At 36.4% G+C, this 25,024-nt stretch overlaps 2 protein-coding genes and 1 long non-coding RNA gene across 3 annotated transcripts; 2 read left to right on the forward strand and 1 right to left on the reverse strand.

Annotated features, from left to right (window-relative positions):
• Window positions 1-54: 54 nt before the first annotated feature.
• Window positions 55-25,013, reverse strand: Cpsf73 (cleavage and polyadenylation specificity factor 73). The gene is made up of 16 exons (XM_090111334.1): window positions 24,857-25,013; window positions 24,618-24,681; window positions 24,435-24,532; window positions 24,064-24,192; window positions 23,474-23,651; window positions 22,311-22,400; window positions 21,087-21,237; window positions 20,120-20,295; window positions 16,224-16,353; window positions 15,572-15,747; window positions 14,717-14,857; window positions 14,384-14,492; window positions 13,173-13,357; window positions 3,667-3,789; window positions 1,827-1,949; window positions 55-789 (listed from the first exon to the last, which is right to left on the reverse strand). Exons 1-16 carry the CDS (start codon window positions 24,928-24,930, stop codon window positions 682-684), a joined length of 2,055 nt encoding a protein of 684 aa, XP_089967460.1. The 5' UTR covers window positions 24,931-25,013; the 3' UTR covers window positions 55-681.
• LOC149901517 (uncharacterized) lies at window positions 4,433-5,496 on the forward strand. Its single transcript, XR_016457603.1, has 2 exons — window positions 4,433-5,297; window positions 5,391-5,496. It is a non-coding gene; the product is annotated as an uncharacterized LOC149901517 (long non-coding RNA).
• On the forward strand, window positions 17,462-19,882 carry LOC149901518 (delta(24)-sterol reductase-like). Its single transcript, XM_090110701.1, has 3 exons — window positions 17,462-17,651; window positions 18,114-18,381; window positions 18,727-19,882. The coding sequence occupies exons 1-3, from the start codon at window positions 17,463-17,465 to the stop codon at window positions 19,875-19,877; spliced, it is 1,608 nt and encodes a 535-aa protein (XP_089966827.1). The 5' UTR covers window position 17,462; the 3' UTR covers window positions 19,878-19,882.
• Window positions 25,014-25,024: the final 11 nt, after the last annotated feature.

Below are 25,024 nucleotides of genomic sequence, written 5' to 3' on the forward strand. Positions count from 1 at the left end.
ATTATGTACTTTTTTGTTGTATAAGTGTATGCTTTTGAAATGAAACAAAGTGTATACACAAAAATCATTTATTCAGAAAAATATTGTTTATATCATGAGGTACTTAATACTTATGCATTCAATATGTAATGAACTACAAACGATAGTTCGAGGAACATCCATACACACATTAATTGAACAATAAACAATTGAAATTTACAATGGCTTTCAAAAATAAAATATTTACAATTATAGTCAAATTCGAAAACCGTCAAATACGGCGTAGATATGGCGGAGCGCAGCACAGTGCATTTTTCGTGGTCAAATGATATTCATAATCAAATAACAACAATTTAATCCCGAGGCGCATCGAAGCGTCACAAGAAAGGTAGCGCACTGCGCTTTTGAATATTATTTTATTTATTTATTTATTTAGAATAAAAATTCGGATATCGCAGATCCATTTGTTAGTAAAAAATAAAAAACCTAAGTATTCATGTTAGTAATTTTACATCTAAAAACTAACTACCCTAATATTATTTTAATGAGGACAATGTCGATAATAGTAAAATGAAAAATGCGCTGCGCTCTGTTGCTGCGCCGACCCTAATACAATCACTATCAATCTTAGACCCCAAATAAAACTCAATAATCACAAAAAATGATTTATTTCATAACAAAATACACTATTTCACAACTAAATCAGCACGTGGGCAATGGCGGCGGTTTGACCGGCGCGAGGGCCGCGTGTAGTCTCGTGAGGGCCGACTGCACTGTGCGTTCTAGACTTGCGTCTTCGCTTTTTACCTCCTGGAAGTTATTTTATTCGTTAATGTTGTAAGTCTAATTCAAAATTGTATGTGTAAAACGAAAATATTTGACGATACAACTTAGAATTAGGCTCAAAAATTTTTCTGAAGCAAAACTCTGCTTACGTGACGACAATGCAGAGCTTAAACAAAAGATTGATTTGGTTTTATGACATTGAAATGATTTATAAATAAAAATTTATAAAGAAAAGAAAAAAATCCATCACGAGGCGGGTTAAGAATTGGTGTGAAAGGATGCTGGTTAGAATCCCGCCTCGTGATCGAATTTTTTCTATTATCTATACTAATATTATAAAGCTGAAGAGTTTGTTTGTTTAAACGCGCTAATCTCGGGAACTACTGGTCCGATTTGAAAAATTCTTTCGATGTTGGATAGCCCATTTATCGAGGAAGGCTATAAGGCTATATACCATCACGCTAAGACCAACAGGAGTGGAGTACTGCGGGTAAAACCGCAGGGCACAGCTATTTATAATAATTATAAATTTATATTTATACAAAAGATTTTGAACATTAATATGATGAATTGAGGTGTTAAATTTAATTAAGGTTTTAATTTCTTGGTTTAGCTTAACATTCATTGTCCTACAATCTACGTACATTTGTGTCTATAGGTACATTAAATACTACTAGCACACCCCGGACACTCCATACAAAATTATCGTTTTGACAGTCACACTGTAGAGACTGCAAATGTGTGTGTTAACGCTTTATGGTTGGCACATTTGTGACTAGCGTAAAAAAAAATTCGCGTTTTTCTGATGAAATACATCCGTAAACAGCACAATATCTAACCATTTTCTACGAAAAACGATATTCACAAATCCAAAATAATAAAATTACTTTAAGTCAATTTGATTAATGTTGTCAATCTTCGTTGCGTATCGTCCTTACGGAAAAATGCGGACCATTTTTAGCGTGATCGTGCGGGGTGAGGTAAGTGATTAATTTTGGCGGGAGGCGGAGAGTGTCCGTTCTGTAGCGTTTAGCTACTATTATCTACTAGCTACAACATACCATAGACAGTAGATCGATATCTGCCCTTTTCCCAGCGACCTCTACATGCAATTTGTCGCCTTTGAATATCTTCGGCACTGAGTCCTCGCCGAACATCTCTTGCAGCATTTCTATTACGCACTCCTGGAAATTGTATTGATTTTTAAAGATATATTTAAATAGAGATTTCATGTTTGGTCGAGTGTATTGTACGATACTGAACTGTAGTATAATATCGATTGGTGCGATGCTGTATGCGTAGTTGTGTGATCGTGTGCGTGTGTGCGAGTACGTATCCGTACGGGAAACCTTTAAATTATCGGCCACCGTGTGTGCGCAGCGGTTAGCACAACCAACACTGTGAGTATATGTGCGTGTGAGCGTGTGTGTATAGGTAAGTGTGTCTTTGTATGTTTGCGTATTATTGCTTGCGAGTGTATGTGTATGTTTGTGTACATGTGCGTTTGCGTGTGTGTTGCGTACATGATAAGGTTAATTTTCTTACAGTGTATAATAAAAAAAAACTCCAAAACTCAAACATTTATTTATTCAATTAGACTTCTTCTAGAAGCACTTTTGAAACGTCATTAAGTACATATTTTTAACATTTACCACCGATTCGGAAAGCAGTATCTACGGAGAAGAATCGGCAAGAAATTCCATAGTTGCTCTTTTTAATCATGTCAGATTTATAATTTTACAAATTACATATGTAATATCTTATATCATAATGTATTATCATAATATGCCAAAGAACTGTCCTGTGGTTTTTACGCGACAACCCTCCATGGGTTTTTATCTTCCATATATTCCATATTACTGTAAGTGTTTTTGTTGCTTAATAATATGTAACAAATAAGCAACAAATTCTGGAGTTGTTTTTTTTAATTTCGCTAATTTTTCATCGCCAGCTTTACGTACCTCAATCAATCAATAAATCAATCAATCGATCAATCAATCAATCAATCAATCACGTAATCAATCAATCACGTTATTTTTTGTTACGTTCGATAAAATTTATTTTCTTGTTTAGGACAAGACTCCGGTGACAAGAAGTCAAGGAAGTCATCGGGCACCGCGCATTTTCTTAACAGTATGTATTTTTCTTATATTTTTTTATTATTTACGTTTAAATAAATAAATAACTGTAATGGAAATAAATATTTCCTCCTTGACATATATTTTATTTCAAGTCTTCAGTCTATGTTAGCGATTCGACAGACAGATGCTGTATGTGTGTTCGTGTGCGTGCGTTTGTGCTGTATGTGTGTTTGAGTGCGTGCGTTTGTGCTGTATGTGTGTTTGAGTGCGTGCGTTTGTGCTGTATGTGTGTTTGAGTGCGTGCGTTTGTGCTGTATGTGTGTTTGTGTGCGTGCGTTTGTGTGTACGCGCAAATGTACGTATCCGCCGAGCACCGCCCCGCGGGGGGTGTGTGGGATACCTTCAAGTGCATGCGGTCCAGTTTGGGCGCGAGCGGCGCGTGCGCGGGCGCGGCACTGTGTGTGGGATACCTTCAAGTGCATGCGGTCCAGTTTGGGCGCGAGCGGCGCGTGCGCGGGCGCGGCACTGTGTGTGGGATACCTTCAAGTGCATGCGGTCCAGTTTGGGCGCGAGCGGCGCGTGCGCGGGCGCGGCACTGTGTGTGGGATACCTTCAAGTGCATGCGGTCCAGTTTGGGCGCGAGCGGCGCGTGCGCGGGCGCGGCACTGTGTGTGGGATACCTTCAAGTGCATGCGGTCCAGTTTGGGCGCGAGCGGCGCGTGCGCGGGCGCGGCACTGTGTGTGGGATACCTTCAAGTGCATGCGGTCCAGTTTGGGCGCGAGCGGCGCGTGCGCGGGCGCGGCACTGTGTGTGGGATACCTTCAAGTGCATGCGGTCCAGTTTGGGCGCGAGCGGCGCGTGCGCGGGCGCGGCGGGCGCGGCGCCGAGCACCGCCGCCACCACCGCGTCCGCGAACATGTCCGACACCGGCGCGGCTTGCCACTGTACACATAATACACGTTAGTTATAATAAATCCCACCAAAAACATATATGTATACTAGCGGTCCGCCCCGGCTTCGCCCGTGGTACCTACATGTTTAAACTATCCTATCTCTCAAGTTGGATCGAACTGCACATGGTGTGCGAATTTTATTATAATCGGTTAAGTGGTTTAGGAGTCCATTGAGGACAAACATTGTGACACGAGATTTATATATATTAAGATGTAAAATGGAAGCCAAGTTCAATCGTCGACTTAAGTGCCGAAAAAAAATTTGAGTTCTAAATGTGTGCAAAGTTCAAACATTTGAGTTTTCAGTTCACCTAAGAATTTAATACATCTTTGGACTGTCTACAGAACTTGGCACACATTTAGATCTCAATTCTTTTTTCGGCACTTAAGTCGACGATTGAACTTGGCTCCCATTTTTACATACAGGTTGTCCCAGAAGTCGACGTCAAGCCGAAATTTTCTGACAGATAATGCCACACGACTTATCAGAAAAATTAAAAAAAAAATTATGAAGTTAACATTGAGATAATATGAATATGGAGACGATACCGCCTACACCACTTATGTTCCACTCAACATACGTCATGTGGCGTAACTGCACTCAGTCGCTTGCTCGCTCATTGGTGCGAACGTCACGCTCATTTTTTATTTGTTTTAAAGTGAAACGCATCAAATATGCCTACGTGTGTGTTACGATATTGCACAAATAATACAAATAATACGGAAAAGTGCAAAGGAATAACTTTTCAATCAGTAAGTAACTAGATAATAATTTTTAAAACTTAGTTAGAACAAAATTTTTGGCGGGCGACATTTTGCGTCATTTGTCATAGATTAAAAATTTAAGATATGACATTGGGCATGAAATAAGTGTTGTTAGTAATATTTGCTGGCATATATTTTTATAGTATAAAATAATAATTTTACATATTTAGAAAAGCATAGACTGGTTGTTAATTGAAAAAAGGTGAAATCATGAAATATGAAAATCAATTACTTAATCACCAATTTTTTTTTTGTTAATTGATTTTAATCAATTTTAATTGATATTGTATAAGCTACTGACTTGAACGTATAATTGAATTATTATTTATTTATCTGCACTAATATTATAAAGAGGAAAACTTTGTTTGTTTGTTTGATTGTAATAAATAGGCTCATAAACTATTGGACCGATTTTGATGAAATTTGGCACAGACAATCTTTAGACCCTGAGAAAAAACATAGGCTACTTTTTATTGCGAAATATGTACCACGGGCGAAGCCGGGGCGGACCGCTAGTTCAGAGATTAATATTTTTTCTATTCAAGGTTTCCATGTCTGGGCCGTGAAGAAAGGGAAAAATGGGTAAAATTTGTCCAAAACAACCGCAGTGAAGAAACCTGGTAACCATCCGATAGAACTTGCGTCTGTTCATTGCATTTTCGCGATGAGGATAAATATACCACAAAAGCGGGAAGGCGTATTCTAAAGAAGTCTGCTGTTCCTTGTATTGATGTTAGTAATAATAATAAAATTTTACGGATTTGTATAACAAATAAAATATTATTTTAGCCATCACTAACATAATTATTATTATATTTATTTTAGCCGAAGGTGTGCTACAATAGTACTGGAACAATACAAGCAATTTCTGAGCCGGGAACATGTTCTGAGGATGATGAACTAAATATAAATAAACACAATTTTTACACGGCTTTTATTTTTTTTCTAAAAAAGGCTAAATTTGTAAGGAATGAAACTTCCCATAGCCCTGACTGAACCTCCTCATCCTATATTATATGCCAGATATTGTTAGCCCCGCGTAGTAAAGTCAGTTTATATCTAAAATAAATATTAAGTAAGTATGTACAAAGAAAATTTCAAGTCAACGTGCATGTAAGGAGTGGCACCCAATAAAATAGACAGAAAGAAACAAAGTGTCGCCTCTATAGCGGTGAGTCAGTGACATCGCATAATCTATGACTGTCTAGCCGTCATTCGCGCGCCCCGCGCCGCCATCTTGGCGCACAGATTTTGTTCGTGGTGTCTGCTCCATATTCATATTATCTCAATGGAAGTTAAAGATTTTTTTTTAATTCCAGAAAATGTACACCATGTGACAGTTTTTTCATTCCTGTTTTTACAAATATTTTGCCAATTTTTTTCCCTTACGTCATCCCGAATAGTGCTTTATGTAACCTGTGATCCTAAACCCTGTGCCGATAACTCCAACTTGTAGGAAAATGTCTTTTTATTTTATTTATTTTCTTTATTGGAAAACATACAGAGACAAAGACAGAGATATATAAAACAAAAAATCCTATTAACTAAAGATACATGAAAATGCCTCCTTATAGTGTTTTCACTCGGAACATATGTTATTATTTTTGCCAACACTCAGCAGTAAGAGAGACAAGAAAAAATAATCGATAAGTAATATTTATCATGCGTACATAAAAACGGAGGTAAACAAGTATTTGCAAAATCTTTACACATTAACATTCTTACATGTTGAATAGCAATTTTTTTACATTCATTTTGTAAGACGTAGAGGAACAAGAAAACATATCAAGATCATTCATATAGGTATTATAAAAACTGGACATTCTGTGAAGAGGCACACGAAGACCCGTATTGGTTCTGGCGGTCGGTATATGAAATAAGTCTTTTGAGCGTGTTGATCTGGATGGGATGCGATAATTTATTAAGCTAAGAAGTTCTGAACAGGCTATTTCTCCTACGCAGATTTTTCTTAACGTGAGAGAATCGATTAAATTTCGGCGCTGACTTAACGAAATAAAATTGTAACGACGCAAAAGATCCTCGTAATGTTGCCGACCACCACTTAGGCGGAAATTTAGGATGCGTAGAAATTTCTTTTGAACCATCTCCAATTTATTTATGTAAATGTTGTAAAACGGATTCCAGATGGGACAGGCATACTCCAATTGAGATTGCACAAGAGTTTTATAGAGACATACAAATGCGTCTCCGTCCTTGAAAGCCTTAGTAACGCGTGTAATAAAGCCCAGCATGCGGTAAGACTTACTGAGTATGTGGTCTATATGTTGATCGAGTATTAAACATTCATCGAAGTAGACACCGAGATCACGAATGCAGGAAACCGAATCCAGTTGGTGACCTCCCAGATTAAATACTGTTGGAATTTTGTTGTTCTTTTTAGAGTAAGTAATATGTTTACATTTATTATAAGCCAAAAATAATTTATTGCGTTTACAATAATCATCCAATCTATTTAGGTCATCTTGAATATGAAGTATATCCTTGGTATCAACAACATTAGAGTACAACTTTAGGTCGTCTGCATACAACAATAATTTACATTTTTCAAAACATTGTGAAATATCATTAATAAATAAGTCAAAAAGCAGGGGCCCGAGGATCGAGCCCTGCGGGACGCCCGAGGAAGCAGTAACTTGAGTGGAAGTGTAACCGTTAATAACAACTGATTGTACTCGATTGCTTAAATAAGCAGCAAACCAGCGTAGCAGATTTCCCTTAATTCCATTAAATGATAATTTTTGTAGTAAGAGTAAGTGATCTACCTTGTCGAATGCCTTTTTAAAGTCAGTATATATCGTTTCTATTTGTTGTTTATGATCCAGTGCATTGAATAAGTAATTGGAAAAGACAAGAAGATTCGATACGGTTGACCTACCAGCGACAAATCCATGCTGTTGGTCTAAGATGAGATGTTTTAAACTCGAATAGATGTGTCGGTGTATTAAAGTTTCAAATACTTTGGGAATGGCCGGAAGTATCGAAATGGGGCGGTAATTCTCTACATCATTTCTCTCACCAGATTTAAAGATAGGTGTTATGTGTGCTTGCTTCCATATATTTGGGAAGGAACCAGAACTCAAGCATTTATTAAAGATAATCTCCAAAGGGGTACAGAGTGTTTTACTGGTTTGTTTAAGAAAAACTGGGTTTATTTTATCCGGTCCTGGACCCTTGTTCTGATCGATGTTTTGCAAGGCAGCGCGTATATCGGATTTAGTAAGACGAATGCAATTTATATTTATGTGCGTGTTATCATAATGACTGTCTGTGAGAATATTATCCACATTGTATGCCGCAGCGGATGTTGGCTCGAACACTGACTGAAAATATTTTGAAAACATTTCAACTATAACATTTGGATCGTCAGATTTAGAATTCGCCAACTTCATGACACGTGGGTACCCCGACTTAGAATTTTTTAGAGAAGACGTGTATTTCCAAAAGTACTTAATATTTTCTTTAAGAGACTTTTCAATGTTAGCCGTGTAATTATTGTAGCATGTAGTAAGAAGCTGTTTCACTCGCGTTCGTAACAGGGAAAACTCTTGATAATCTCTTAGAGAACCGTAAGTCTTCCATCGCGTCCAAAGTTTACGCTTACGCCTTAAGGCTTGAATTAAACATTTAGAAAACCAAACTGGGTATTTTGTGGACTTTACTTTAACCAAAGGAATGTGTGTGTTAATAATGTTGTAAATATTTTCGTAGAAAATATCAATTGCTTTGTCCGATGGAAGAGGTGTCAGTAGAGTGAACCAGTCTATATTATTTATTTCAAAGTTAATTTGGTCATAATTACCTTTAAAAAAGTTCCTTTTAGCTAATAAGTTCACAGGCATCACGTTAGAAACAGATATCGAGCATACTATGTCTAAGGCCGGGTGATGAGGGACAACATTCAATAAGGGATCAGCAGAAGATTGAACACGATTGGGTATATTAGATAGTACTAAATCAAGCAGTTTCGCATTTTCGTTATAAATACTATTTGATTGCTTTAGGTTCATAAATGACATGGTATACATCAGAGATTTTGATGTTTCAGTGTGCACGGTTCCAAGAAAGGCGTCTGAGTTATCAAAAGACCATTTTATATATGGCAGGTTGAAATCGCCGATGATAAGAAAATTACTAAAACGTGAACTAGAATATACGTCACAGAGTTTTCGAAAATATGTATCATATGAGATGTTACTTAAAGCCGGTGGAATATAACATACGTTTAGCAACAGCCCCGAATTAGACGGAAAGTATAAAAATATTTCTTCTATTTCAAGTGTTTCGAGTTCGGAAGTTCTCACAGCGTTTAATTCTTTTTTGACAAATACTAACACTCCCCCTCCCCCTTTCTTACCTGAAATTGTGAGATTTCTATCGCGGCGAAAAATAACGTAACCATCTGCTAGAAGCTCCGCGTCCAAAATAGATGATGTCAACCAGGTTTCTACCAATACATATTATTAAATCATAATTACTCGAAAGAATATTTAATTTAAGTTCAGTGAGTTTAGTTTTTATGCCTCCACAGTTCTGATAAAATATATTCAAAGTTTTAGAATGCATTGTACATAGATATAAGATATAATTATTCCTTTTAACAATAAAACGACTGTAGAGTTAGTAATAGTGTTCGTGTTCCTCTCCGCATCAAATACAAAATTAAAATAAGACATTGAATAGTTAATATAATTATTAAACAGGGAATAAACGTGTTTAAACGACGACAATTTAGCATGCTTTATAAATAAGTTTTTTATAATTAGTGTAAAGTTAACAGCTAGTCATATGATTTTAATCAAGTCATCAGTACATCGCACATGAATGACCTTGGAATCATCTGTTTTGCGCAACAAAATACAGCTATTTTTCACCCAAGTGTATTTATAATTTTTTTCTTTGGCTAGAATACGAGATTTACTAAAAAGAATTTTATTTTTAAGTGTAAGGTGTTCGTTTATAAAGAAGCGCGTATTTTTTGTTGCATCCGCGGCGTTTGTAGGCGCACCAAAAAGTTGAGCAGTGGTGAGGGAGCGCCGCGCGCGCGCGCCGGCGATCAGGTCGTCGCGTTGCCGGCGAGTTGTGAGTTGCAATATGATATTTTTTGGGCGGTCTGAGGGGATGCCTGGTGCAACACGGTGTACATTCCTGATATCGCTGTCTTTCAAATTGACGCCCACCAGTTTGCAAATCTCCAAACTAAGATGTATTAAATTTTCCCCCTTGCGTTCGGGTATATTTTGTATTTCGACGTTGCAACTTCGTGAAGCTTGTTCGAGGTCTTCAAACTTAGAGCTTAGCGTTTGCAGGTCCGCGCGGAGTGCATTATTTTCTTGTAACAACGTATTGTCCGACACAGATTGCAAATGATTTCCGTAGCCCTTCTCTAATTGCGTTAACCGCTCCTCCCAACAGTTCATACGTTTCGCCAGGTTGTTAATATCGTTATCAAATTTTTTGGAGACTTCTATGATGGCAGAGTTTAAATCTTCGCGCCATTGCTGCCGCAAACTATCGAGTTTTGTGTCCATATAGCGAGTTAGCGCATCGGTGTCTACATTCAGTATCGATGCTGGCGCCAAACTCGCTTTAGGTGAAGACGAAACTAGGGCAGCTGTATGCTTCTTAGCTTTGCATGTAGGACACTTCCATTTCAATCTATTCATAGGCAAAATTTTTTTAAAGTCTGATTCGGTCATGTCCACGCAATAGAAATGCAGAACCAAATTACATGACGTACATTTAATGCCTTCCTTATCAGTAACAACATCAAGTTTTATACCGTACCAAGTTTTCAAAATTAATTTTCCGCACTACTTAAACTGATCGTCCTGAAAAAAAATGTACTACAGTTTGGCAGTTACAGTAGCTTTAAAAGTTAGCGCATTTAATTAGGATTCTAACGTGGTATAACACTTACTCCATTATATCTTATATCGTCCATAAAATTTTTTTTTGTTAAACAAAGTCTGTTTTTAACAATTTCTTTGAAATTACAAAAAACCTATTCTAGTGTACCCAAAGCGTTCCTAATGACAGCGTGGTTTAAATAAGATGGAGAGAGACATTCCATAAAGTGTGAGCGAGACAGATAGTGACGCTTATGACATACGAACGCAAATAAGTGAACGAGACAGGTAAGCATTACAGCCGCTTAGTTCGAGAACACCTTAACGAGGAATATCCAGACAGATGGATAGGCTAGGCTAACAATCTACTATTTTGCTCATATGAATTCAACAGGCGCTAATTTTTTCCTTCTTACAAAATTAGTGTTATGGAAAAAAATGAAATTCAGATAAATTCACTGTTTTAAGATTTTTTTCCTTTGTACATTCACTATTACCTAGTTGATTACAAAATTTGAACTTTCTAGGTCATCTCGAAGTGGGTTAGGTTTTGTATTATGTATACAGGGTGTCCCACTATTGGTATACTAAGCGCGAAGGGACTTGTAGTTTTGCATACACTGATCACGTAAAAAATACTTAAACAACAAAATTACATCAAAAAATTTTTGCTAAATTTTTCCTGAAAATCCATGTTTTCTTCTCTAGCTTCGCTCAGCCGGCATATACCGCTTCTCTAATGCAAATGTGAGCATTTTGTCTATGAAAACATAATCTTAAACGATAAGTCACGTGCTGGTAGCAAAGCTATATGCTATATGGGCGGGTTGCTTGTTAGGGGTGTACACATAGAGTTTTAAGAATTCAAACATTTGAAAAAAAAACTGCGTTTGGAATTTTATAAGTATTTTCTACATACTCAGCGTATGCAAAACTATAACCTCCTTTGAGCTTAGTATACCAACAGTGGGACACCCTGTATAAAAGCTATTGCTTCAAATAATGTTTGCTCGTAAATATTTCTTTATAAAATAAAACCACGTTGCTTAATCACTTTACAAAACCAGAGAGTATAAATTTTAAGGAATGAACCATAACGAGCAGAGCTGTCACCACAGATTAAATACTTTAAAATTAATAAATGTAAAAGACAATGTTATTCAAAATGCAATGAAGTAGGGAAAGAGCTTCATTTCATTTTACATATTATACTAGCGACCCGCCCCGGCTTCGCACGGGTGCAATGCTGATACTAAATACACTACAGAAAAACTGTGAACGTTGTATATAAAAACATAGCGGCCCGCTCCGGCTTCGCACGGGTAAAAAATATAATATAGCCAGGCGGCCGGCCGGTACCGCCGCAAACGCTACGTCCCGCAATTTTTAAATCTGTAATATCTTCGAAAATATTCACTTAAATCATACGGTGTAAAGGCCCATATAGATCTATATTAAATGAACAATGTATTGAAGGTATTTAATTGGTTAAGGATTAATGCTGTATTGGTTAAAATCGCATCGAAAATTAGCCATTATTTGTCGTAAAAAGTAAATGACAAAAAAAGTTATTGTGGGTTATCCATAAGAGATAGACATATACCATCGCGGGCTTTTCTGTAGACCTTTTCAATTTGTATAATACTTAGTACATTATTTTGATAAAACTCGTAGGATTCAGCCTGCGTTTGCAATGTAAGCGGAAAAAATGTAATTTTTTACGACATCACATTAGAAACCTAAAAAATAACAGTACTTCTCCACTATTTAATGGATGTTATTATACATATAAACCTTCCTCTTGAAACACTCTATCTATTAAAAAAAACCGCATCAAAATCCGTTGCGTAGTTTCAAAGATTTAAGCGTACAAAGGGACATAGGGACATAGGGACAGGGAAAGCGACTTTGTTTTATACTATGTAGTGATGAGTCAGGCAGTCTTAAAAATTGCGATTTTTGGATATTATTATCTACGCAACTGTTTAATCTGTATTTATGAAATTTAAGGTTCTTGTTTATCTTGGGGTTCTCTTTATATGTACCAAATTTGGTTTGTTTAAGTTAAATAGTTTTCGAGTTATAAGGGGGTGAAAAGTGGCTCCAAATGGTTCGTGTAATATTACACACGGCTGCTGTTCGCCAGTTCTCTTCTCTTGAACTCGGCTTGACACGCTTTAGTAATAAAAAGAGCGTATATGCCGAGCACACGTGTCAGAAATGAAACTTCTTTGATAAGGTACAAAAATACCAAAATCGTCGCCTTACTCCATATCGTGACGGTATTACCATGACGCGACAATGGAATTTTACTCTCAACGCGCTAAAAAAAGTTTCACTTAAGCGTAAGGCGAAGATTTTGGTATCTTTGAATCTTACCAAAGAAAGTATCACTTGTGACATGTATGCACGACACACACGTTCTTCTTTATAATAACAACTAGCTTACCGCCCGTGGCTTCGCCCGCTTGGTCTAAAACCTAATAAATTATATACTAAAACTTTCCTCTTAAATCACTCTATCTATTAAAAAGACGGGTTGCACTGGGGGAGTGCCGGCAGAAGTGAAAACTTGATTATTAACGTTGAGCATGTTTGATATTTTGGAATGGTATCCGTCTTACGCTTTTTCGATGTCACGTGTCCTGACGCGAGTTTAAGATTTTATACCCATTACAGAAAAAGTGCTCAACGCCGCTAAAGAAGTTTTCACTTCAAAAATCGTAATATAATCTCTCACCTCAATAGTAACGACCGGCAGATCGACGCTCACATCCAAACAGCCGTACAGCCGCCATTTTGTCTCACTAATCACCGTCAGCGCGCCGGCAACACGTCCCACCGCGTGACGCAGCAGTGCGGCTGACCCACTAAAGTGTACGGATAGACGTTGGACCACTTCGGATTGCGATAGTTCCGTGTATTCTGTACGATAAATTATCTTGAAAGTTTAGGATCAAGTATTCTGTGTAACAAGTTTTGTTAAAAAATTGGTTGTTTGTAAAGTAGGTTTACGATCGAGATGTTTACGTGATAACGTCTTATTGATGGCAGCGCTCGAGATGAGACGGGAGATCGGTCCGTCTCTCTCTCGTTATACCTGCGATCGCGCTCGTGAGGTTTTGGTGTGACACAAGTTTCTGAACATGTCACCCGACTAAAACGATTTTAAAAATGTTATCACGTCAAAATTTAGAACGAACTAGCAAAACCCGGCGAACTCCGTTTCGCCACCAAAGACACCTTTTCGTTGCTATAAACCTCACGGAGCCCGAGATCTTTCCAACGAATGCAAAACCGTGGAAATCTGATCGTGCGTTCTGGAGTTATATCGTCAGGAAGGAAAAACTCGACTTATTTTTATATAGTAGATAAAAGGTAGTAGCGCATGCACGAAAACTATATCATCTCTAAATGGCTCAACTTTAAGTGTAAAAAAAAACCCTTGTTAATCTCGTTGGTTAATTTTTAAACAACTCTGATTACCATCCACACATCTTGAAAATAATAAAAAAATATATTGTTAATGTATACAAAAAATAAAAATGGACCTAGAACAGATCCCTGCGGAACACCAACGTTGATCGACGCGCCGCTAAAACATTCTCAATTATCAACAACGGCCTTCATCCTATTCTGAATGTATAAAACTAATAACTAAGAGGTACTAAACTTAACATTAAATTCCATAGTCAGTCATATACTAATAAAATGGAATGTTCTACGCAGTCAAAGGCTTTAGAAAAGTCATAAAGCATCCCCCGATAATAGTCACATTGCTTCTTTAAATAAATGGCAACCTACAACATATTGATATGATCTTCTCATTGTCACATTCCATTCTCAAAAACATTTACTCAAATAATAAAAATAGCCATAACTTTTGTATGCAAGGTGTACCTCAAAACATTGAAATAATACTTTTTACAGTAAAATTAAAATAATACTTACTATTGAGATCAGAAGGCGCCAGAATGTGATAGTTGAAGTTCCTCTTTACTAGGATACCTTGCAATTGTTCTCCTGGCTTCGGTGGTTCCACCGCTAGGGATCCTATCACCTGTATTGGTAATAAATTTATTAGGTACCAGTTCATTTAGATTTTTATAAAAGACTAGCGGTCCGCCCCGGCTTCGCCCGTGGTACCTACATGTTTAAACTATCCTATCTCTCAAGTTGGAACAAACTGCACATGGTGTACGAATTTTATTATAATCGGTTAAGTGGTTTAGGAGTCCATTGAGGAGAAACATTGTGACACGAGATTTATATATATTTAGATACCTTAGCAGTCTTATCCCCACGAAATGTAAGCGCTAGTAATTGCGTATTCCTCGGCGTGTGCACGGCCAGCCGAGTGCGGTGTTCTCTCTGTAGAGCCGCTTTCAGACGGGACATCTCGTTCTGCTCCCCGTGCACTAGCACCTGCCGAGAAAAGATATAGACATCATTGACTGACCGGTTGACTTGGTTGGTAGTGGCTCTGCCTTCCAAGTCAGAGGTCGTGGGTTCGATTCCCACCCGGGGCAAATATTTGTAACATGAACATAGATGTTTGCTGTGTGTCTGGATGTTAATTATCTATATAATGTTTATGTATATTATGTATGTTTATGTTTATCAGCCATCTGGTTTCCATAACACAAGCGAAAGCTTAGTATGGGATCAGATCGTGCCGTGTGTGAAAATTGTCCCAAAATATTTATTTATTTATAATATGATAGAAAGAGGAGAAGACAGATAGGCAAGAAGACATACGTTAAAAAACACGAAAAGGAAACAGAAATAATAAATCTGACACGGAGATAGAGAAACATACGTTAAAAAAGGGGCGTGTGTGCCGAGCACACGTGTCAGAAGTGATATTTCTTTGGCAAGATTCAAAGATACGCATTACTCCATGACTTGACTGCATTGCCATGACGCGACCTTGGAATTTTACTCTCAACGCACTTAAAGAAGTCACTTCAACAATAAATAACTGATAAGCCGTAAGTCATAAAAGAAATAAAAGAATAAACAGAAGAAACTGGGACCATGAAAAAATAACGATTATTTTTATCTGTTTTGTTAACGATTATTAAATTCATTAATTCATACAAAATAGTAAATTTATCATACCTATAATTGAATACATACCACATGCGGCGGTTTCAATATATTGATGAACTCCGACGTTTGCTGATAGTCAGTATGCGCTGAGAAGGAAATATAGTCGACTGACATCTTGAGCGGTAGCTTCTGCCCCGACATCGTTGTTATTTCTTCCGGCTCCGATAGAATTGTCTTTGCTAGCGTGCCTTCTACACAATAACCTGGGAAAATATATATTGAATTAATAAATACTTTAAATAATTAACAAATTATAGTGATACATGTTAAATGAATATAAATTATTTAGATATAAGTAGCTTCAGATAGTAGTAATAGGTCTCAACTCTCAAGACACTAATACCCAAGAGACTAATGTCCCTAATCGCCCATTGGATTCGACATTTACACATTATTTATCATTTTAACACACAGTTAAGCTAAACATAAGAAAAAGAAGTTATGAAATCGGACATAAGAGTAATTATCTCAGGGAAAGAGATGACTAGGTGAGAGATTTATTATTCTCTTTATAACAGAACTTTCAGTCTAAAGATTTAGATGGCGATTATTTTTTATTTATTTATTTGTTTACTTCAGGCAACAAATAGCAGAATAAACAGACCTTCGTATTAAAACTAAAAATAAATTAAAAAGGTATATGTTATCCAGCTATTCTCACTGAAGATTTATATCTTACCAGCAATAATGACCCCATTCTTGGGGTCGGTGCACCACGACTCAAACAATTCCCGGGAAAGTCCGGACTGCATCATACCGGGGGAAGCCATGATCACGCACGGGCCTATATCCTCGAAATGGTCTATGCCCTGAAAATGCAAACATTGGTGATATCTTGTACTGTTAAAATGCGAAAAATTGTAAGAATGTATGTTTGTTACTCATTCATGCCAAAAACTGTAATGAAAATTGGTACAGATATAGATAATAGTCCTGGATAAGCACTGGATGTATTAAATATTCAGAAAATATATATGGATAGGGCTATAGACTCTGCTGTGTAACAGATTTGTGTATTTGTAAGATTAAGGATCCAAATAACATTGCGCGTGCGAAAGTCTAGAAACTGTAGTTGCAAATTTTCTCTCGCTTTAATAGGAGCTAGTCCTACAACAATAAGGTGTCGGGAATGATCCTTTTTTGATAAAATTATGCGGCAGGATAAATCTATTCAAGTATTATTTTAAGCTTTCCTTGTCTACTCGTCCATGTTCTCTTAATATAAATATTATTACAATACTTATTTAAAGAAACACTTTTATCAAGTATCAAAATAATAGCCACTGTCTTCATCTTAGACAAGACCTTGATAAGAATTCGGAGGTCACAATGATTAAATTCATGATGCAAGGTGAAGGTCATGTATGATATAATATTCCGTTATACTGTTGTGTTTCATTTTGAAAAGTCAATGACCCATATTGTGAGATACTTGATTTATCGGAACGACTCAATGTCAAGATTTTTGTCCGTGAAATGAGACGTAACTGTCATTATCTGAATATGTCAAATTATTGCTTTTGATCGAAAAGTGAAAACGAATATAAATCCAGAAGCCGCATGTGAGGTAAGTTTCAACTTTTCTGTTATATTTTAATAATAATCAAGGAATTATTATTACGTTGTATTTTAATTATTAAATATTGATTTAAATAGTTATATATTTTTATGATTGAGTTTTTAATTGTAATCTGTTTAATATTATGAGTTCACCGGTATTGATAAAGGTATGTACCGGTATGAATAAATATTTATTTTTTGTTATTAGTAACTAGTCAGATAAGTGAGTAGCCAGTGAAATGAGTATTAAAATACCCTTTTTACGTTTATAAATATGATCGATGCGTATTATATTTATTTCTTGGAGGAATTTGCTTTTAAGCGATAACTTTAGTTATTATTTTTTTCAGACGCCATCATGATTCCAAGTTCCATAAAGAACCGGGTAATCCAATGGCTGGAAGACCATCGCGAGTTCGTCGTATGCGCATTCTGTCTACCCGCGTCATTCCTGTTCACACTTATCCTGCGTATACGCAACGCTCTTCGAAGATTATCGAGCGACCCTCAGAGACATGATACAGCCGTAAGGGAGATACAGGCAAGGGTATGGATTACATATATTTAGTAATTATTAAAAAATAATCTAAAAGATTAGGCAGGAGAACTTTTGTAGTAGAATTTTGCTTCAATTGTAACTTCTGTGAAACACTAGTAAATTCACACAATGCATTACGTAATTTCGTTTGTAGCAAATTGCATTATCGATGAAACAGACTAGAGAAATCGCATCATTACATGTTCACTACATAGTATAAAACAAAGTCGTTTTCTCTATCCCTTTTTCCCTATGGATGCTTAAATCTTTAAAACTACGCAACGGATTTTGATGTGTTTTTTTTAATAGATAGAGTGATTCAAGAGGAAGGTTTTAGTAAATATGTAATTTATAAGGTTTTAGACAAAGCAGGCGAAGCCGCGGGCGGAAAACTAGTTGATAGTAATTGTATCAAAGATGGCATGATACCATAATTTATTAAAAGAAACTGCATTAACGAAAATATTCCAGGTCCAACAATGGAACAAACTCCCGGACAAAAAGGGTCGATTGCTCTGTACATCGCGACCGAATTGGCTATCTCTATCGACCACATTTTTCGAGAAACACCTACACCATCGTGTACCAATCCCATTATATGACATACTAGAACTGGATGAAAAAGCCATGACTGTACGAGTGGAGCCAATGGTCACTATTGGAGATATCACGGAGTATTTGATACCGAAGGGGTATTCTTTGGCGGTTACTATTGAATTGGTTGATGCCACTTTGGGAGGTTAGTTGAACAAAGTATATATTTTATTTAGAACTGGCTGGGCTCCGTTGTTTCACCCACATGGCTATAGACTTCATCGATAATTGGGCTATCTAACACCGAGAGAATTTTTCAAATCGGACCAGTGGTTCCTGAGATTAGCGCGTTCAAACGAACAAACTCTTCAGCTTTATAATATTAAGTATAGATTGAAATAGTAAGCTTTACGTTAATAGAATTTTTACGTTACGTAATGAAATGTTTGAAACACAAAATAATGATCAATAATCAATTTAATTAATGAGAAATTATTATCGATTTATAGTTGAATAAGTAAAACGTTAACAAATTAATCTAAATTTCTAGGTCTTGCGTTTGGTACCGGTATGTCGACTCACTCTCACAAAGCGGGCCTCTACCACGAAACAATCACAAGTTACGAAGTGGTTTTAGGAGATGGATCTTTGGTAACCGCCACCGCTGATAACGAATATTCCGACCTATATAAAGCATTACCTTGGTCCCATGGAAGTCTAGGTTTTCTCGTCGCCTTAACACTTAAAATAGTGAAAGTGAAACCCTATATAAAGATAACATACACTCCTGTCAAAGGGCAGAAGAACTATTGCGACTTGTTACGAGAAGTTTCTGGAGCGAATCAAGCAAAACCAATTTACTTCCCCGATTATATTGAAGGCACAATCTTCAGTAAAGACGAAGCTGTCGTGATGACAGGCGACTATTCAGATTACGACTCTAATATAACCGTCAACCACTGCTCTAGATGGTATAAACCCTGGTTCTACAAACACGTCGAATCATTTTTAAAGAAAGGCGAAACCGTGGAACTTATTCCCTTAAGAGATTACTTGTTGCGACATAATAGACCTATATTCTGGGTCGTTGAAGACATGCTTTCATTCGGCAATCATCCAATATTCAGGACTTTATTCGGCTGGCTTCTACCACCGAAACCGGCTTTCTTAAAGTTTACAACAACCCCAGGAGTAAGAGCCTACACTTTCACTAAACAAGTGTTCCAAGATATAGTTCTACCGATACACGAATTGGAGGAGCAAATTGAAATATCTACAGAACTTTTCGACAAATTCCCATTACTGGTATATCCGTGCAAAGTAATTGATCACGGTCCATCGTCCGGTCAACTTCCTCGACCGCAAGCTAAATACATGGTACCCGGTACTAATTACGCAATGTACAACGATTTAGGAGTTTACGGCGTCCCTGGTAAGGTCAAAGATAAGAAACCGTATAACCCAGTCAGAGCAATGCGAGCAATGGAACAATTTACTAGAGACGTTGGGGGTTTTTCGTTCTTATACGCGGATATATTTATGACAAAAGAGGAGTTTGGAAAAATGTTCGATCTGTCATTGTATGAAGTTGTAAGAAAGAAGTATAGAGCTGAAGGAGCATTCCCACACTTGTATGATAAGGTTAAGCCGGAGATTGACGTGTTCGCTATTGGAGAAGAAAATGCTATATCCGATCAATAGATTGTTCTAGAACGTCTAAAAATAAACATTTCTTTCACATTCAAAGTCTTTCTTGTTTTTAATTGTAATAATTAACACCAGTTATAGATTTTTGAAAAAGCGGGCGTAGCCGCGTGCGGAAAGCTTCTTTAATATATGTGTACCTAGTTTAGTCGATTGTCGTGTCTTTTTTATTTGTAAAATCTTATGTGAGCCTTAATAAATATTTTTTTATTTCATTTCATATTATAACGTTCACTTACCTTCAAGTTAGATATATGCCGGAACACAAATGGGTTATTGACAGCAATTTGCCGTCGAATTCGATCGTTCATAGCATTCACATATGTTTGGTAAACCGCCATACACTTCTTGGCGAGAGACGACGCGTAGTATATCGGAATGTCTTGTAGTTCGGGGTGTAGGGACCAGTACTCGTCTGAAATATAAATTCGGATTTAATGGAACTTAAAAGCATATATTTTAGTGTATAACGTGATGGTTTAATAAGTAAAGAAACCATAGAAATCTAAATAACCTATGAAGGAACCCACACTAGTGAATAGCACAAAGTGGTGAGTGAATTAACAAGTTTTATTACAAGGTAATAATCGTGAAAATAATTAGATATAGCTTTTATAATTTTTGTTATCTTTCAATTTATTAAATAGAATAAATGTAAATTACTAAATTATTATCGTTGTTTTTAATAAATATTCATTATCCTCGAAGGACCAATTACTAATATTAAAAATGTAAAAAGAGCCCCAATAACTGACTATTTTGCTCTTCTCTACGGATGCAGAAGATCACAGAATTGATAAAAGAGTACTGTGCAATTTATAAGCACCTTCTTGTACTAAGCGATCGCACATTATAATCACGAGACGTCTAGCGGTATTTTCGTAAGTGTAACAATACACATATAGCTAGTTCGCGATCTAATTGTGTGTATGTTTGCGCGCGTAATGCGCGTGGACATGGATCTCTTGCTTGCAAAAAGTTATATGTAATATGTTTTAAAAGAAATAATAAAATCAGAAGAGGTTCTCAATTCGTCAATATTTTTTGGACTCAGAACTTTCGACTGAGTAAATCGATTTCGATGATTCTTTTTTATCTGAATTCTCGTGTCAATTATGTTTAGTTCTGATGATTTGATTTCGTTTATTTTTATTTTTCGTTTATTTAACAATAATATAGTATTATATCTCTCCTATAATAACTCACCCAATATAAGCAGCAGTTCCTGCGCCCTGCCCAACGCGAACACGGGTATGAGACACCGCCCCCCCCGCGTCACTATATCGCTCACTAAACTGGTGAAGCGACTCTCTCGTTCCTCGCGCTTTTCGTGTATGTGAGTGCCGTACGTTGATTCCTGGTATGGGTGGAAATTATTGGATATGGGCATTGAGTTACTATGTACTACGTACTAGAGAGGCCATCGCTATTCGCTACTACACTTTTTCTAACACGAGTTAGAGTCAATCGTCTCAAACCATTTTTTTTGTCACATTGATTGGTTTTAATTGATAAGTTTATTCATATTTTTTTTAATAAGATAAACAATATTTATTTGTTACATTGATTAGTTTTAATTTATAAGTAATAATAGGCAGAATATTTGCAAATTGTATGACTCACTAGACGCCCCGCGCCGCCACGCTTGTCGCACAGATTTTGTTCGTGGTAACCTCTCTATAATAATACCTCAATGGATATGGGCCGAATATTTTTTTTTTTATATTCGGTATTCGGCGTATTCGGCAGCTTTACTGAATATTCATATTCGGCCGAATATTCGGCTGAATCACCTAATGTTCGGCAAAGTGAAACTCAAAGTTCTCACTGTTGAAACCCGTGTATTATCATGATTTGAGTGTACAGTGTAATGAGGTAAGTATTTTAGAGTGTAGCTTTCTGATTTTGTCGTCACTGAAGCTTTATTCTCAATTAAATTATTTTCAAATATTCGGCCGAATGTTCGTATTCAGTGAAACCCACGTTCGGCCCATCTCTAGTCATTATCTAATAAAAGCAAAATTAGCCGACAGAAAACAACAAATAAATTCTAATAGAAGCAAATAAGCAGATACATATAAAAACGAAATAAAATATTGCCAATGTTACTTTGCAGCTTTCTATTAGTGATAAAAAATCATTAAAATCGGTCCAGTACTTAGTTAGAGCCTATTCAATACAAACAAACAAATCTTTTCTCTTTATAAATTAAAAATAATAGTGTAGATTTAGTTTAATACCATTCAAATACTTCAAAGCAGGATGTCCTTAGACACATAAAAATCGAAAGAGCAGAAGAAATTCGAGATTACGACTCGCCAAGAGACTACGACTACGAGACTCCTCATTGGATTATATTCAGTTTAAAAAAGGTAATTTCTTGTACCCACTACACACATTTAAGAATACTGATGCAAAAGTTAAACTTACTGTAATTAACACATCTGGATGAACGCTGGGTATCTCGGCAGCCATTAAATGCCTGTCTTCTTGCCGCGAGAAATCTCCTGTGTATAAAACCTGTAATACATCAATAAAAATTATTATTTCACTACATATATTAACAATACAACTAATATTATAAAGCTGAAAGTTTGTGAGAATGTATGTTTGTTATTCTTTCAAGGGATAACCACTGAAAAGATTTTGATAATTCTTGGCAGTATGAGTGAAGTCCCATGTCCCCTAGTGGGGCAAGGGGCATTATACATCTGTTTCACTGATCGATTTTCTTTAGGGACAAGTAGGTGATCAGCCTTCTGTGTCCTGCCAGACCGAGACATTTTTTTTTTCTTCGTCTCCACCGGGAATCGAACCCAGGACTCCTCGGTGTTACGCTCACGCGTCAACCACTGTACCAAGGAGGCGGTCAAAATTCTTGGCAGTCATGTAACTTAAATACCAATTTCCAGTCTGACATATTATAAGCTATAGAAATACACACATGCCCGCGAGTGAAAACGCGCGGCACGGCGTAATTATATGCGATAATATTTTTCTACATAAATGTGTGTATATGTGTCAGTTTAATATAATAAATGTATGTATGTATATCACTTTCCTAACAATTATCATACAAAATATACACAAAATTGTCACCTATAGACTAGAGTAGATAATTTTTGAAACAAAACAAATTGCCATTGAACCTTTTTCCCTAGGACTTGTAGTTTTGTCGGAAATCGAGAGAGACCATTTTTTTCTCTTAAAACCTCCCCCCTTCCACTTCCCGAACTCGGATTGACCGTAATTTATTTTTCCTTTTATTTTCATCATATTCCCCTCCTTTTCTAATGGGTTTCATCCGACTGCGATTTTTTTGTACTTTTTATTATTTTTAAAGGGATCTACCCCAGTGTACTATTAAAAACCACAATGAAAAAAAAAAGACGTGTGGCACTCGGGGACTGCCGCGGTAAAGCTATTGCATGCTATGCCTTCAAGCCACACCTCCGCGCCCGTCGGAGTGGGGAGCGTGAGGTTTATTCGTTACGGAATTTCTCGATTCGATCCCCGCGCTCAAGGCCCGCGATAGAAGCTATGCAATAGCTTAAAAACAGTGATTTTTCACCAATCAAAGCAAAACCACTCACTTTAACGCCAGCGATCTCAATCATAAACATAGCAGCACCAAGCACATGGCCCGCGTTGTATGCCCAGAACCTCACACCCTTGACATCTTTCTCCTCATGAAAGTTGATGGTTTCTATACGGTCCATGGAACCTTCTAGATCCGATTCTGTGTACAGCATTTGTTCCGTTGATATGTTACTGGAATAACAGATAAGTTTATTTGAATCTCAAGGATGCAAATATTCTTATTAATAATAAGATTAATCCATCAGTCCCCGGAATCACAGACACAATAGAAAATCCATTGTGTAGCGCCCCGATCAGGGCGCTCGGTGGTCAATGGGTTAAATGAATGTATTAAATTATAATGAATAATACAATATTTTTTTGTTAATTAATTAATGCCTCATTAATTCTTTGCAGATAACACAATTAATTTACAAATTTTCATTTATCAAGCATTTGAATGCTATAAAAAAATTAAATACAACAAAGGCCAGAATTACATCAATACATTAAGTATCACATTTTATATGGAATTTAAAAACTAATATGGTTTGATTAGATCATAAAATCAATTTAATAACTTATTTAAAAATCTTCACAATACCTGACTTTAATATAATCGGAGACAAGCCACCTATAAATGGCTTTTGTTGCATGCGTCATAAACACTCGGCCTTTGAATGACGTCTTTGTTAGAAACCATGGTAGTGCTCCACTGTGGTCTAAATGAAAACTGAAAAAGATATAATGTGATAAGAATTATTTTAAATATGTTGTTCTAGAAATATCTTAAACACTTTATTTTTTCAAGATTAAACATCATGTGAATATATTTCAGTTTAAAAAAACACAATACATGGAAAATTATGTAAAATTTGGGCAGCATAAGCATAAATGAGAGATGAATTACCTATACATTAAAGTAATTTTTGGAAAATTAGAGTGTAAATGAAAGATAATTTTTTTTTTACTTACTGTGAAATAAGAAGCAAATCCACCTCATCAGCTTCAATTAAATCCACGAATGGTAAAGCATCCATACCCGATAAGCCAGGGTGAATACCGCAATCCAACTAAAATTATACAATCCATGTTAGTATCTATAATACAAGCAAAAGATTTGATTTGAAATAAACTTGTGAAAAGAAATTTACTTACCATGATTTTCTTGCCCTTAAATTCAAGCATTATACATGATCGACCGACTTCCTGGCCAGCACCACTGAAATAACACAAAGAGCCTTAGCTTGTAAAAAAACATGATCTGTTTTAATTTCGTAATTAACTACGAGGTAAAAACGGCAGTAACAGAAGTATGTTAAAAGTTTTATTATTTCAATACGATGGAATTCAATAATTTGAAATGAGAACATCGAAAATAAATAAAATTTATTTACAGTGGTCGAATAGTGAGTTGATCACTTTCTTCCATAGGCACCGGATCCGTGCCTTTACGTGGATTTGTCGTCATTATTAAATTGTATTAAATTTTTAATCTAATTATTTACAAGAACATCAATATTTTCCTATATATAGAATGTTTGGTAAACAATGATTGCTATTTG

The sequence above is a fragment of the Colias eurytheme genome, chromosome 16 (genome assembly GCF_061535395.1).
Source record: "Colias eurytheme isolate Ceu_HAF_F1 chromosome 16, ilColEury1 Martin Lab GWU primary, whole genome shotgun sequence".
NCBI classification, from domain to species: Eukaryota; Metazoa; Arthropoda; class Insecta; order Lepidoptera; family Pieridae; genus Colias; species Colias eurytheme.